The sequence below is a fragment of the Squalius cephalus genome, assembly GCF_949319135.1.
Source record: "Squalius cephalus genome assembly, chromosome: 5".
Taxonomy (NCBI): domain Eukaryota; kingdom Metazoa; phylum Chordata; class Actinopteri; order Cypriniformes; family Leuciscidae; genus Squalius; species Squalius cephalus.
Genome location: NC_137126.1, coordinates 27,472,219 through 27,488,318, shown reverse-complemented (window position 1 = coordinate 27,488,318; position 16,100 = coordinate 27,472,219). Strand labels below are relative to the sequence as shown.

Here is a 16,100-nt window from a genome sequence, read left to right as displayed (position 1 = left end):
TCACGCTAGCTCATGATTGATAGGAGTCCATTTTAAGATAATCAGATTAGTCAGATTGGGTTGTGCTGAGCTTCAACCGGCAAGCCTCTTACCTCCAATCAGAGAGAGAGATGAGGTGGGGGGATACAGGTAGCCTCAAACATTGTCTAAAATAATTTTGAATTATTAGTCAAAGAATTATTAGTACATTATCATAGTAAAACTGTTTTATAAATTATTAAAAACTGATAAAGTTTATAAATGTTCAAATACAGCAAAAATGTGTCTGTGTATGCAGTATTTTTGTAAAACTGCAGTAATGTTTAAAAAAAATAGCTCACCCAACAATGAAAATCCTACAATTATTTACTCATCCTCATGTCCTTTGAAACCGGTATACATTTATTTCTTCTGTGGAACACAAAAGGATTTTTTTTTTTTTTTTTTAATGGCAGAAGGTTTCTCAATACCATGTATGCAAAGTTCGGACTTGAGTCCTTGGTAGTTCGGACTTGACAAGTTCGACTCAAGAGAACGAACTCCCGAGGACGGGAGGACGCAAGTCCGATAATTCTGAAATGGAACAGCGGCGTACTTGATAGCGTCACTCGAGCTCGCTCTGGCTACTCCGGTTATCTCTTTATGTATATCTAGGCTACAAATAAAACAAAATATATTATAAACCACCACTCTGCCTCTTTTCATTTTCATTTAAAAAAATCTTAAACATAATGGCCACACAAATGTGGTTCAGGCAACGCAATTGATTCACTGCATATTTATAACAACACGAAATATAAAACACAACCCTGACTCTTTTTGTTTTCATTTTTGAAATATGATAAATAAAAAAACATTATAATATTGATCATTAAAACTAACATTTAGCAAAAAGAGACAGGGTTGAGTCATTTTATTTTATTATATATGTACATACAGTGATGTAGGCAACATGTATAATAAAATATTTTATGTTTTAAATATATAAAATAAAATGACATAACCTTTTTTGTTAAATGTCAGTTTTAATGATCAATAGTCATTATAAAAGTATAAGTAGCCTAAAAGGTATAAGAAGCTATACAATAATAAAGCAAACGATTCAATTGAGGATTCAATTTAGCGTCATAGACCTCCATTCATTCTGCACTCGCCTGCGAGCGCCCCCGCATGGACAGAGACGTGTTACTGCAGCCAGTCCAGAAACCGGAAGTAACCAGAGTGCCGATTCTCTTCAATTTTTAAACAAAAACGTGTTATTTTGTGATTGGCCCCTAAGCTGCTTTTTCATACGATTAAAGTGAATGTAGCGACCACGGCTGTCAAGCAAAAGATTTCTAGTAAATAACAACTTAAATTTAATTGTTCCTTATATAAAAGCACAATAAAAAAAATAGTCAGGGACTGATATGTGGATGAGTATTTTCATATTTGGATGAATGATGTAGGCTAGATCTACATGGCATATCAAAGCAAGTTATTTCAGAGCTGCTATGCTGATAACTAAGCTTCATTCATGCAGATGTGCAGGATGGATCCTGATGCAGCCAAGAAAACCTGTGGCATTCCAGGTGGGCTAAAAAGCACTTTAAGCGTATAAGAAGGTACTGTCAGTAGCATAACGTTATAGCATTACCTCCCTAGCCTGAGCTAACTCGATCACGTTACTGAAATCATGCCCACCTAGCTCGACGTGATCGTGATTCTGATTTTGATGAATAAACAAAGATTTTGTAAGATTTTAAAAAGATGTTTATTGATATTAATATGTAGTCAGCATTTCATATTTGAAAAAATATAATCTGAATCACTTCTAAATAATCCAGGGTACATTCATTAAACTGTTTTTTATTTACCTGTTACAAAACATGTACAAGAATAGCAAATTTTAAAATAACATGTTTGCAGTATTCCTTAATAAGTCACATAGGATAGGCCCTAACTGGGTGTTTTTCATTAGGTATGATTTCAGCGTTGTCATTTGTGTTCAAAACTTTCTTGTTACAGTCCCAAAACTGTAAGACTCTGCTTGTTGTCCACCACTCTACATGGACTTACATCACCTTGAAAGAAGGACAGCCTATGGGTAAGAGCTAAGGCTTCAATATTTATTATCCCGAAGCACCTTTGACGCAGGCAGCGGAAGCAGAAGTGTCTATGACAATGAGGGCAGACAATGTTGGGACAGCCTATTCCGTTGTGTGTAAGCAGGGCCTTGCAACCTGGACAGGCCCTGAAGTATGGACATCCTCTCACCGAGCTTTGTTGGTCACTGATTTTTGTGTCGCTGAGGAGGGCAGCACGGAGCGCACAGTTCGGCAGCATGCAGGATTTGGTGGTCGAAGATTCGCGTGGCCATTCCCTCTGACATGCCATGCAAAACTGAAACACGCACCGCTTCGATTTAGAGCAAGACCTGCAGACCGCACACTGACCATCCAGAATGCCAGTATCAGACTGCTGACAAATGGGACACTGGGAAATGAGGAAAAAAATTTGTGGGATTTGGTCACACAAATAAATAAAGAGGGGCCCTACTTCACAGATTCCATTAACTTGCTATTCCACTTTTTTTTTTAAAAAACAGTATCCAGCTAACTATTTATTTGAGTGAACATTTGCACAATATTTACAATTTCCATAAATACTTTTTTTTAAACTTTATAAATTGACATAAATCAATAGGTAGTTAAGATTTTGTATATATATATATATATATATATATATATATATATATATATATATATATATATATAGGCACAAACACACAATGACCAGTGACTGACGTAATTGAAGGTGCAATTGCATTCTGAGGGGTAAATAAATTATTTTAGTTAAAGGAATAAAACTAGTACAAGTATTTTTCTTCAAAAGTAGGCCTATTTCAAGTACAATTACCTTAAATAATGCTCTGGCCTAATCAAGAACAGTATGGGAGTACAATGACTCATGTACTTTACAACCCAAATCTGAAGCATTTGACCCTGACATAGTTACATCATAAGCTTATTCATTAAACTACAGAATCAAAACTGCAAAAAAACAACAAAAAAAAAAAAAACTAATCTTACTAGTTGCCTTAGCAGTAAATTTTTCACAATTTTCACATCTAAAATAGAACTAAAATGATAGCTATAGCTCAATGACCCTAAAAGTTTTAACCCAGGAAGGCTCTTCTAGACACTTATCAGTGGAAAACTGCGTCACAGTTAATCAGACCCCTTGGCATAGTGTGCTAAATGAAGTCTAAGAGCTTAATTCCCCTCCTATACTATGTCAGAACAAGTGCCTAAAAATAGCGTGTACGAAATGTCTGACGTCATGATGGATATCGGAGCTCTCGCACGGTCAATCTACCTTTGGAACGTTCATGGCTCAAATCCTCCTGGACTACATTCACAGATGACAAACCTGAGTGAGAGAGAGAGTAGACGAGGGTCAACGGATTAGAAAGGAAAAGGTAAGACAAAGGTATTGAAAACTGTGCTGGCAGGGAATCTGAGGACACCGACACAGACATTAGGGGAGAGTGGGGTAAGATGAGCCATTTTTACTTATGTGGTCCTCAAGAAAAGAGATAATTAGGCAGGAGTACAATGAAAGTTGTAAGAAATGTTCCCTATCATTTAAAATGATCAGAATACATCTGACAAAGGGTTCTAAAAATATGGCTAAATTTACCCCATATTAGGGGTAAGTTGATCCGAGTCAGTGGGTAAGTAGCACCATCTGGGTGTAAACTGACCAACTGAATCTGAATCAAACCCATGTGAAATTTTAAAGATAATTTATCTCTTTTAAAAACTACTTTAATAACCAAATTTCTTGTTATAAATAGTCATAATTATTTATTTTCTTAAAGCTAACTTAAACAACATAAAACCAACCAAATGAAGCTGAAATGTTTGCATTTCTGAAACAATAAGTTGAAGACCAAAGTTCTAACCTTCCCAAAAACAGACTAAACAGAGAGTTTGTTGAGTTTAATTAAATAAAAAACATAATTAGAATGAATGAATAAATGGCGCTGAAACTAATAAACAATTTAGTCAAAAGGTTCTTGGCATGGTAGTTTTTCCTGCAATGTCTAACATGTTAGGCAAATTAGGGACTATACAGGTGGAAAGATATATATGATTTAGCATCTTTTGGTTCTTATCAGAGAAGTTTATTTGTTCCTATCATATAAACATAAACTGAACTAGTTCATATTACATTGAAATTATACTAGTTTATACTTCAGATATTTAACTTAAATTTGCAGTGCTCTATGGTGGGGTAAGTTAAAACGCTGGCTCAATTTAACCCACAGCATTTGGCTCACTTTGCCCCATTGCTGCCATTTTGGACAACTAGCTTGCTTGCCAATTCAGGCTAATATTTAGCAAAATGATTTGCATGATTTTATACATTGCTAAATCACCAGTATGGATCAATCAAAAAACATTTTTAGACGTGGATAAATTTGCTTTGATGTAACAGCCATACTAAAATTGAACTTTGACAAGCCAAAAAAAGTTTTTAAAGTAAATCGGTGTCTTCCACTCCTGACAGAAATCATGTACGCACGAGAATAACATCTAAGGTGTAAAATAACAGGCACTTCAAACATCATTATTTCTTTTTGCCAACAAGAACAAGACTGAATTCGAAAAGTCTGAATTCTATTCAGTGACTCTTGCAATAGGATGTAAGCCTATAGAAGAGCAAACAACTAGAAGTAAAATTAAATCAGTAGGCTAACTTTACGTACCTGTTGACTCACAGTGTTGTGTCCACTTCTTTGTGCGTATATTGACACGAAACTTTCTGTTTATTTCCTGTAAGCTTAAACAGGGGAATACCAACAGACCTGCTTCTTTCACTTTCAGTTTTTATGCAGACAATAAAATAGATACAAAATATACCATATTGACAGTCTTCAAAAAAATTACTTTCATCTGAGGAAGGTATAAACCTGTATGTGTCGTTGTTTGGCTGTTTGTTTGTTCTTCTTGAAAAATACTATTAATTTAAAAGATGCCTGCGGATGTTTCGTGATATGGATTATAGCGACAGCTGCTGACCAGTGAAGGGAAGTTCTGGCTCTGATCACTCATCAATGCTGTAATTATTAATCTGTTTTACTGCATCCTAATCCTCTTTACCATAATCTAAATATGTTCTAAGGTACTTTTCCATTCTCGAAAAATGTCAAGATTCACTGCAGCTTTTACAACAAATCTGCAAGATACTCTTGTTGCCTATTCAAATTAGGTGATCACCATATACATACAACCGGCGTAGCGTCATAGAACGTCTCTGAAAAGGTTCACGCCCACTTTTAGGGGAAAACAAACCGGCGAGCGCCATACACAGTATTGGACTGAAGACGTGTACTAACCCTTACAAACATGTAATTTGTATTTAAACATTTTTTTTTCACACAGTAGGCTACTCCTATTATGTATTTGTATTTATTTACATTTTTCCACATAGTATTTTGTATTTTTATTTTATTTTAAATACATTTCCATGTATTGATGCCCATCTCTGCCTGCCATCATCATCATCAATATCTTGCTGTTATGGAAATATCATGAATTACGGATGATGCTATCGAAAGCTAAATCAGGCTAGTTGTATGGCTGGACAGAAAAGTGCACTCAGTAGCCACTCTAAATATAAAGACATAATATTATACATTTAAAGATGTTTAACGTTACTTCTTAAAACCTAAGTAAAATTATTCACTGGCTACCTGGTGACTCGATGAAGTACGAGTAAATGTCCAGTTAAGACACTTCTGGCCAATGGGTGGGGTTGTTAGACCAACTTGACGCTGTTAGGGACATGTTTTTAAGTTGCCCAAATTAAGTTTATAAATGTATCATTCACGCTCTATGGAAGGCAGGGTGGACATATTTACTCTACATATTTCATCTAAGTGATTTCTGAAGTTATACACGTCTTCCAGCTGTGTACGGACGTTGTTTTGTGCCGCTATTTTGTATTGAAGTCTATGGGAAGTCTGGTTTGTTTTCCCCTAAAAAGGGGCGGTTACGAAATTTACAGTTAAGTTCCCGGATGTGCCGGTTGTATGTATGGACTGTAAAAAAATATACCAGTGTGTCTGGTATGCGCGTGCGCGCTCAGCGTTTGAAGCCCAATTCATGTGTCCCGCAAATTGAGGCCGCGTCACGCATAATCTATGCTTGCTCCAAAAAAAAGTTGGTCGCGCTATATCCTCGAGTCCCAAGCAGACAAACGAACATTACTTGACAGTTCAACACGCTATTGTTGCCACACCCACCCTTCAGTTGAACTGCTGACTAGGTTGTTGTCAACTTTTTCGTTGTTGTCATGACAGCGCACGCACGCGCATACCAGACACACTGGGAAGGAACTTTTAGATGCGCGCTTTCCAATTTGAAAAATGGAGAAAGAGACTGAGTCTGAGAGGCACCACCATCATCAATTAAAAAGAGAAGGTGTGGGTACAAGAAAGACTGGGAAAATGAATATTTGTGGCCGAAAGGTGTTGAGGGGGATACCGAGAGGGCTTTTTGTGACCTTTGCAAAACGTCCTTCTCAATCGACATGGAGGGGAATACGATGTCAATCGTATTTTTTTTTTAAATATTTTTTTAACTGTTCCTGTGGTGTTGAGCAACTACAATTCCTGTTAATCCTATAATTTTATATGATAATTTATTTAAAGTGAATAAATTGTAATGAAAAATAAATCAAATTAAATAGTAAATCTTAAGTGGTGCATGTCAATTCACTGAATGTTCAAAATATTATGAATCTTTATTTAGAAAAAAAAAAAAAAAAACATTGGTTGGCCTATTCATGAGCATACATCAGCAATTACACGTTTAGGGGAATAGGGCATTATTAATATACCATGTAAGGTGGTATGTGCTAGAAATGGGTAAACTTCTATCAGTGAGTCTGCCCGTGAGGTGGGGGCACCGCCGCGCCAGGCAGTGTCCGACATTGTCCCTCAGAAACATACCCCTTGTCCCCCCTTGGGCTTATTAGCAGGTGGTCACCCTAATTCAAATAATGAAATTAAATTACATGCAGAAGTTTACAGTTAACCAAAATCACAAATTTAATATAAATTCTTCAGTTCCAAAATGTTTCTCTTCATTCTCTTAAACAATTATTTGAATCATCAGGCTTTGACCTAATTATAATTGTATTTATTTCTGCACCTCTGGCTTACAAAGAAAAGAGAAAAACACAACTTTTGGAGTAAAAATTTATTCTCTTTGGAAATTACTCTTTTCCTTTCCCATTATTAAATCAATCAAATTTAAATTAAATGTTATTTTTAGTATTTAGTAGTTTATCCTCAGATTATCCACTACTACAGTTCTAGATGTCGAAGAATCTCAGTGTTATCCACTATCACACAGGGCTCAGGATCAACATGATCATCATCATCACTGTCATAGTCATCATTGTCATAGCATTCTGGGCGCAGGCAGCGAAAGCAGAACTCCTCGTTGCAGTGTGGACAAATTATGTTAGGGCACCCCTCACCATTGTGTGTTAGTAGGGCATGACATCCAGGACAGGCCCTGAGGAACGGGCATCCTTTCACCGAACTTTGCGGTTCACTGATCAGTTTCACGCTGAGGAGGGCAGCACGGAGCGCACAGTTCGGCAGCATGCAGGAGTTGGTGGTCGAAGCATTGCGAGGCCATTCCCTCTGACATGCCCAGCAGAACTGAAACACGCACCTCTTCACTTTAGAACAAGACCTGCAGACCGCACGCTGACCATCCAGCTTTCTGATATCAGACTGCTGACAATGGGGACACTAAAAAGTCAGACAAACAGTGAACATTCGTCCTTCAGAGACCCTTTGCTGCAGGATACATTATTATGTCAGTATTAGGTGGCAACAAATGACTTTGGTCACTATGAGCCAACCACTAAAAAAGTATGTTCTATATAGAATGAATGTGTGTAATATGATTATAATTTAGACGAAGTACATTCAACATGTTGTCATTTTCATGTGACCTACCAGCATCAGTTTCGTCGCTTCACTACCTTTCACAACTCTTCTCCTGAGGCCTCATGGGATAGTAAAGTGTCCATCATATGCACACTTCAGAATCTTGCCTGAAGCAGTAGGTCTTCCGGATACTTTTTGCCTACTCTTTTATGAGTACTATGAATTCAGACATACAGTACTTCTTGTCACATACTGTTTTTTTTTTGCCTACTATATAGTAGGGAAGTATGTGATTTCGGATGCAGCCATTCTGAAGTGCGCTAACTAAGAACACTTTACTATACTATGAGGCCATGGAAGAGGATTTGTGAATGGAAGGGAATCAACGCAGCTAGGTCACATGACAGTGACAACATGGCAGATTTAGTACAACCGAATTTCATTCATACTACATACATTCATACTATATAGAACATACTTTTTAATGGTTGTGAAGCAAGTTTAAAACCAAATGTAGTACCTACTATACAGTATGCGGTTTTGAACACAGCCACTGTCCTTATGATTGAGTCATTGAATTATTCACTCAACTGATTCTATCAAAAACACTGAATCATTCGGTAACAGGGAAACTGTGTGTTGGTTGGAGATGCAATACAGTGATAAATTGTGCTGCAGGCTTCGTTGGATATATTTTTGTTGGTGGAGCAAAAAAAAGAGGCAAATTTGTGTCTAAAAGTTATTTATTATAATATCTTATTGAAGTGTTATAAAATTCACTGTATAAGTACACGACTTGACTAACAACATATTGCGGTACATATTACGGCTTTTTTGGAAAAATAGTTTTACACTGAAGACTAAAAAATTACTGTTTAATGTTATTTTTTAGTATTCTTTTTCTTTATCATTTTCATAATAATTTCATAATGTATTTTGTGAAGTCAGAGTATGTTGTACATGTGTGCTGAGCAGAGATCTGGGATGAGCTATATTTTGCTTAGAGGTATGTGTGCAATCTGATGCAAATGTACCACGAATGTATACACCAAGGATAGTTTCTTAATATAGAAAGTGGATTGTGCCATGTGTAAGCATGACATATACGTTCCATTTTTAAAGCTCAAGCAACATGTTTTGCTACCTTACAAGGAAGTTGTAAGTCTCTCTGTGATGTAGTATATAAGCTCAATCTTACTGTACTGACTCAGAGAAACAAGGAAACGGAGAGACCTGGCATGAATACAACATCTTCTCAAGTTTCACTCCTGACATATAAGAATAAAGATTTTTCTTGGCAAGATAACTGGTGTCCGATCCCGTGAATCAAATAATAACGGGGAAAGGCTTAATTCCAAGTCTACAGACTCAGTGCAGACCCCTTGAGTGCAGATTGTACAAATTCATGAAAATAAAATGAAAATGAAACAAAAATAAAAGTGTTCGTTACCTTTGGACTGTTCATGGTCTAAAATGTCCTGTTCCACATCCACAGATAGACTGAGAAACCTGAGAACAATACAGAGAAATACTGGTAATTTAGAGTAAATTAGAACAACATGCATATTCAACACAGTCACAGTTTTCAAATCAGTCATTAGTCAATGCCTAATTCTTAATACAACGACGAGACAACACTTATTCATTCCTAGTGTACAAGTCATAAATGTACAAATGTCAATTTCCTCTGAACTGACTGTTCACAATGATAACAGAACATGTAGAGAGTGAAGTAACTAAACAAAACATTAAAAAGCAAACAAATACCTTCTTCACTGGCAGATCATAAACACGTCTGTGCCTGAACCGGTATGTTCCTGCTTGTAATCACAGCTTGAATGAAGGGGAATACCAAAGAACCACATAACTTTCACTTTGTCTTTACTCACTAATGTCAAGCACAACCTGACCTGTTTTTCACTGCTTCTCAACTGATTATGACAGGGTGGGATCATTTTATCTGACATTAAAAGGGAGTGCAAGATTTGTTATCTGTTAAGGTTACAAAGTGTCATTTATGGGACAGAATGGAATTCACCGATTATGGTATTCACCGGAAAAAAAAAGTGATATCATCTGCATTTAGCATTTAGTGATAATAAAGTTTTAGTTATAGGTAATTGTTTCTTAGTCACATATATTTTAATATTCCCATCTTAAAAATAATGAATATGATCATTTTTAGATTACAGCAGTGCATTTAAAAATACAATAAAATACTTTGTATATACTATACTTGTATTTGTCAGGTTTTGATGGTCTGTAATACAGGTCTGACAGTAGGTATATTACACTTTGTTATTTAATTGCACTTGCAATTGCCAGATGATCATTTTTGTATTTAGCCTATAGCCTATTTCATCTTTGCGATCACAAACAATTTTTTTAACCATCAAAAACTTTTCTTTTAAGTATTACTTCTAGGCTAATTAATGTATTTAACTAAATAACTTACATTTAATACATTATAACTGTTTAAAATTTCTTAGAATTAACTGAAGTATAAGACTAGGCTGAGAAAGTCGATATCGCCATCTTGAACAAACAAACGAACAATTCGAAGAAGCTGCATGGTTCTGACAGGACATATTTATACCTGCTTATTTGTACTTCTGACAAATCCATGACATGAAAGTTAAACAACCAACAATGTAGAGATAAACTGTAGCCTACAAATGGTTCGAGGTGCGTTACCAATAACTTTGTCAGTAGGCCTATAGCTATTTAATGTGAGGTAAAAGTGATAGCCATACGTATAGCGGGATCACCGTGATTTTGCCAAGTAAGACATGTTCCTGAATCAACATATTTTACTGATCCTTTCAGTACAAAAATTTAATCCTAGCCCTATCCTTACCCCTAAACTAACATAACCCATAACGTATCCCTTAAATCAGAGGGAAATAATGGGTGAATGTATTAGCACCTAACCTGGTTGCACACTGAGTCCGAAATTCGCATCCGAAATTTTCGCACGTTAAAGAATAAAGGGTCAAAATCACGGTGACCCCGCTATACGTATGGCTATCACTTTTACCTCACATTAAATACCTATAGGCCTACTGACAAAGTTATTGGTAACCTCGAACCATTTGTAGGCTAGTTTATCTCTACATTGTTGGTTGTTAAACTGGACATAAACTGTAACATAAACTTGTCCCTAAAATTTGATTGGCGCTTTGGAAGCGATGTTGTTCCAGGATCAACAAAGATGTTGATCCAGTAACATGTTGTGTACCCTAGCCTACTTGGTGAAAACCGTGAAATCACATTCACCGTTGTTGTGCCACAACAGGTTAATGTCTACTGAGAACGCCATGCGTGGTGAATGAGATTTCATCAAGTACATGTTCCTAGATCAACATCAGGAAATAACAGCATTCAGGCGAGGAGCTGTTTAAGTTTATAGCGTTTGTTTGTGATTTAATATGAGTGTCTACAATCAGGGATAGTCCATGCCTTTGTTATCTGTTTCGTACAATAATAAATTGTTCAAACTGGGTGTCATTCAGAAGTGATAAACTTATGGATGGCAGGTCGGACCACATGATATTCGTTTATCGATTCATATTCAAAACATATCGCTTATCGCTTATTCAAGGGGATCAACATAATCGGAGATATGTGAAGAGTAGCCTACAGAGTAAGAGGACATCTCACCTTTTAACACGAGCTATGCGAGGCGGAGTAACTCTTTCGAGGATCTGGTGTTTCATTTTATTTACATAATAGGCCTCCATCAGTGATTCTTGGGAATTTCGATAAAATAAAAAGTTAGTTAAATTACAAAATCTGAAAGTAGGCTATATCATTATAGACCAAGGTCTTGGCTGTTGTTCAGCAATGTAGCTAGGTGCAACCTCCTCATATTGTTTTTTTTAGGCGTTTTACCAGTTATTACTTTGTTTTTGTCAACACCGTCAGACACAATAAAAAGCAAATAATTTTTTATTTATTTTGTCTAATATGCATTTAGACTTTTAAAATAATTATCTGGCATTCTTAGTACATATAATAGGCTATATATGCTGTTAAATGTTGTATATTAATTTTTGTTCATTTTTATACTGTTTCACTTGTGCAACTTTAAAAGATCTAACATCATACAACGTTTACTTTAAGCCTAAATAGAAAAAGTAATGTTTTTTTTATTTAACAAACATATTTTTGTATTAAAAGAGACTATTACTTTAATAACTCGACAGCACTGATGAAACATATTGTAAGCATATAAAATAAAACTGTTTTAGGGTGTCTTTACGGCCTACCCATAGACTGTAAAAAATAGGGCCTACCACTGTTTATACCAGGGGTTATCAAACATTTTGGAGCCAGGGACCCCTTACAGGGGGAAAACATTCTCAAGGACCCCCTCATATTTATAACAGTGACCGAGCCCAAAGTTAATGTTGTTAAAACAAATATTGGTTGTTTTTTTTTTGCACAAAAATGGTCTCTACTCAGGGTCGTATGCAGGGTTTTCTAAATACTGAGGTCCCAAAAGTTATCTTGCTAGAGGGGTTTATCTTGCTAGGGAAAAGTTATCTTATGTGTTGTTAAATTGACCTAATATTCATTGTAATTAGAAAAAAAAATACAGTATATACAGTATATTTGTGTTGAATAGGAATCCATTGTAATAATGTTATAATGTAATACAGCACCATTTTATAATTTACCGTATTTGCCAGAAAATAAGTTGCACCTGAGTGTGTCAAACTTTGTTGCGTTGTTGAGGCGTAGCCTATTACTTCCCCTCACTCCACAGCAAACCCTTAAATTAATGGTATTCAGAAAAAAACAAGAATGAAAATAAGTACCCTATAAAATAATAATAACAATAATCACAATAATAATAATCATAATAGTGCACAGACAACATTTATTTTAAACGTCACCAAGTCGAACAAATTAATTTGAATCGAAACTGCACAGATTATAAGTTTGGTTGACTATTTTATTTTGATAACTAAGAGGCTGCGATATCAAATTAGCAGTGCTAAAACTGACATATTACGCACGCACGCACGCGCGCACGCACGCGAGGCGCCGGCGCGATCACTTTCTTTTTTTCTTTTCCTCAGCTGTGGAAACAAATTAATAATCTAATTTATGGTCATACAGATAAGAGTAGGCTACATCATTCAAAATGGTAAACTGTCTATTGTGTATACATTAAAAATAACTACAGAATGTCATCTAACACAAATACGTGACTGTTACGTAACTGCAACGTAATCTGGTGACCAAACTTTCGCAAACCGAAAAAGTGAAATTCCTGGATCCGTTGCCACGACGTAACTTTGTAACGTTGTCAGTAAGTAACTGCGACGTCGTGGCAACGTTGTGGATTCGTGTGTTGGTAACCAGTTGGTCATTTTAGTTTTTAATAATATGGGCGGACATGCAGTGGTCTAATTGAACTTGTCCTCATTGGCCCAAAACTATTTTAGAGACATTTTCAACGACATATGAAAGATACAGACTCAAAATTTGGTTAATTTAGTTAATTTACTATAGAACAAAAGCACAAACAGCAAAAACAGTATGCAAACAGGTTTATTAGCATTTAAATGAACAAGGTTTCCCCCAAAAGCTTGAACATCGAACTACTCCTACACATCTTCATTTCGGTGGCCCTAATAACAAAGCAAGAATAAGAAAAGAAAAATGCAAGAAAAAAGAACAGTTGAGTGTTTTCCCATTTAACATTTAAATACACAAAGCAATTAGCACTGAAAGACAGAATCTGTATAAGCAGACAGTTTTGTTTAAAAATCGCTCATATATTTATCTAAACATTGTCAAAAAGTTATGTTGTGGCAAGTACATTATTTCCTTTTAAAATAATTTTATAACTTCATGACATGTCTCACTATATTCTATAAAACCTTAGTTTGAAATCATTTTTTTTGTACATTTAATAATACATATTTTGTTTTTCTTCTTCTGAAGTCATGATTACGATGTCCATTTTTTTTAAACTAGGAAACTAGGCCTATTTATGATTATTCCTGAAGGCAGCATTAAACCCCCAAAATGTCAGGTGGTGGTGCAACTGTCCGAACAAATGAACAGACTAAGAAAACAATTTAAAATGGTGTCTTAATAATTAAACAAATAAATGTAAATGTAAATATGAGAATTTAAAAAATAAGAAAATAACAGATGCATGGTGATAATACAGTAGGTGACAAAATATTGTGAGAAAATGGATATGAAGTTATTTAAAGCTACACTGTGTAATTTTTTTAGTTGATTCTTAGCAAAAAACACTTAGTTCTTTCAAAAATATATGTGCTCATTAATGTATATTTACTTCTTTCAAGTAATAAAGTATTCTCGTAAGTTTATAATCTGCCATTGAAAGTACATACGGGTGAGGGGTTCGAATGCCGGTCGCCATGTTGCCCCTCCATCTTGAAACTACATTAGCCAAAGAGGGACATACCTGTAATTCAAGCTTCGCCTTTTGCGTTTTTCACTCAGTGACACCGTGACGAATGCGAGGGGGAGATTACTCGCAAGTCGCGACTGCCGGCAGATTTGAAAGATGTGTGTGTGTGTGTGTGTGTGTGCGTGCGCGTGTTCACTCACATTTGATTTTGAAAGAGAGAATTAAAACGTCAACGCAACAGGCAAATCAGCAAGACCAAAGTCAATATTGGAGTAACTTTTCCCAGATAGAAAAAGCTCATGAGGAGCAAAGATTTTAAAATGGACGCCGAAGTTGCCTGCTTTCTTCTCGACAGGTAACTCAGCCTATTTGTATAAATTCGAAGTTTTATAGTTGCTTGTCTAACCATAGCATGGTTGTGCATAACGCCAGAACGACCTCTAGTATAACTTCATCCTCGCGTCAATGGTGAAAAAGTATTGTTTACCTTGTAACATAAATCTGTGCTGCGACGGATCACAGGTAATGAATAGTTTTAAAGGCGCAATTTTTTAAGCTATATAAAAAAAGGACACTGTAAATTTGAGTTATTTTTAATTGCTTTTACTTTGTACACATTGTAACGTTAGCCTAATCTGATTATGCTGGGATAGCCGATTCCAAGGGTGACGTTTACCTCCTGACATCTGTCCTGTAGTTTTATTCATTTTAGACGTATTGTTTATTATTGTCATGGACGAAGTCGATAACTGGAAGCCATGTTAATCTTGGAATAATGCGGCCACCGTAGGAGTTAAAACGCCCTCGGAATTGAAAGGAACAGAAACTAATATTTACTGGGTAGTCATACAATTTCACCGCTAGATGGGGGAAAAATTCACACAGTGTAGCTTTAATGAGCTTCCTCACTTCACCTGTTTCCAACTTCTCTGGCAGCAGCTTTCTTCAGAAATGTTGAAGTCGTGGAGCTTCCCCTCTGTTGTAGAAGGATTATTTTGTTGCTGCTGAAATAACAGAACTATTTTTATCAATTTGTGTTAACCATTGAGTTAGTTTCAGCCAATTTTCACACTCCATGTAAGTGACGTCATCGAGTATGTTTATGTTAAATACAATCATTTATGTTAAATAAATGAGCTCACTTCCAAACTAACTTATTTTTTTACAAAACTATCAAAACCTCTCATCTACCCATAAAATGTGATTAAAAGCCTAAACTTTCATATCACAAGCTCAAGCTATGAAGTTAGCATAACGTTACCTCTTCTGAAAACGGTCGAGATGCTAACGGACTTTTTCCTAAGACACTAAACCATTTCTATAAAGCAAATATTCAACAGAAGCGTGTCAATTACAAGTAAGAGAAGTGTCAAGAACAATTGTGTGTATTATTTGTGTGATTTTGAGACTAAACTCACCTGAAAGCAGTGAAAAACAACAGCGAGAGAGGGAGTTCTGTCAGTCAGTCAGTCAGTGGGGCGGTCGGTCGGTGCCGCGCCGTTTCCATGGCAACTTTAGTACCTATGATCATGCGCGTGAACTCCACAATCGATTACTATGGACTTCGACCGAAAACAGGATGTAACAGGTATGTGCGCTGGCTGAAAAAACATCATTTTTATTCATATCTTGCACATCTACTGCAGTCAGATTGACCCGTGTTCACTCTGAAGGAATCACTCACATGACCTGTGCACTTGTAATGACACATCAAGGATGTTAAGAGGCTAAAAGCAGGTTTAAAACTTGCCCCATTGAAGTCAACAGGGT

General features: G+C 36.0%; 1 protein-coding gene and 2 long non-coding RNA genes across 3 annotated transcripts; all 3 read right to left on the bottom strand.

Moving 5' to 3' along the window:
* Window positions 1-1,721: 1,721 nt before the first annotated feature.
* On the bottom strand, window positions 1,722-6,773 carry LOC307158237 (E3 ubiquitin-protein ligase RNF144A). Its single transcript, XM_079870652.1, has 3 exons — window positions 4,733-6,773; window positions 3,337-3,390; window positions 1,722-2,454 (listed from the first exon to the last, which is right to left on the bottom strand). Exons 2-3 carry the CDS (start codon window positions 3,349-3,351, stop codon window positions 1,981-1,983), a joined length of 489 nt encoding a protein of 162 aa, XP_079726778.1. The 5' UTR covers window positions 3,352-3,390; window positions 4,733-6,773; the 3' UTR covers window positions 1,722-1,980.
* Window positions 6,774-7,716: 943 nt separating this feature from the next.
* LOC307158238 lies at window positions 7,717-9,844 on the bottom strand. Its single transcript, XR_013821205.1, has 3 exons — window positions 9,701-9,844; window positions 9,384-9,442; window positions 7,717-7,777 (listed from the first exon to the last, which is right to left on the bottom strand). It is a non-coding gene; the product is annotated as an uncharacterized lncRNA (long non-coding RNA).
* A 5,405-nt stretch (window positions 9,845-15,249) lies between these two features.
* On the bottom strand, window positions 15,250-15,801 carry LOC307158239. Its single transcript, XR_013821206.1, has 3 exons — window positions 15,749-15,801; window positions 15,592-15,648; window positions 15,250-15,334 (listed from the first exon to the last, which is right to left on the bottom strand). It is a non-coding gene; the product is annotated as an uncharacterized lncRNA (long non-coding RNA).
* Window positions 15,802-16,100: the final 299 nt, after the last annotated feature.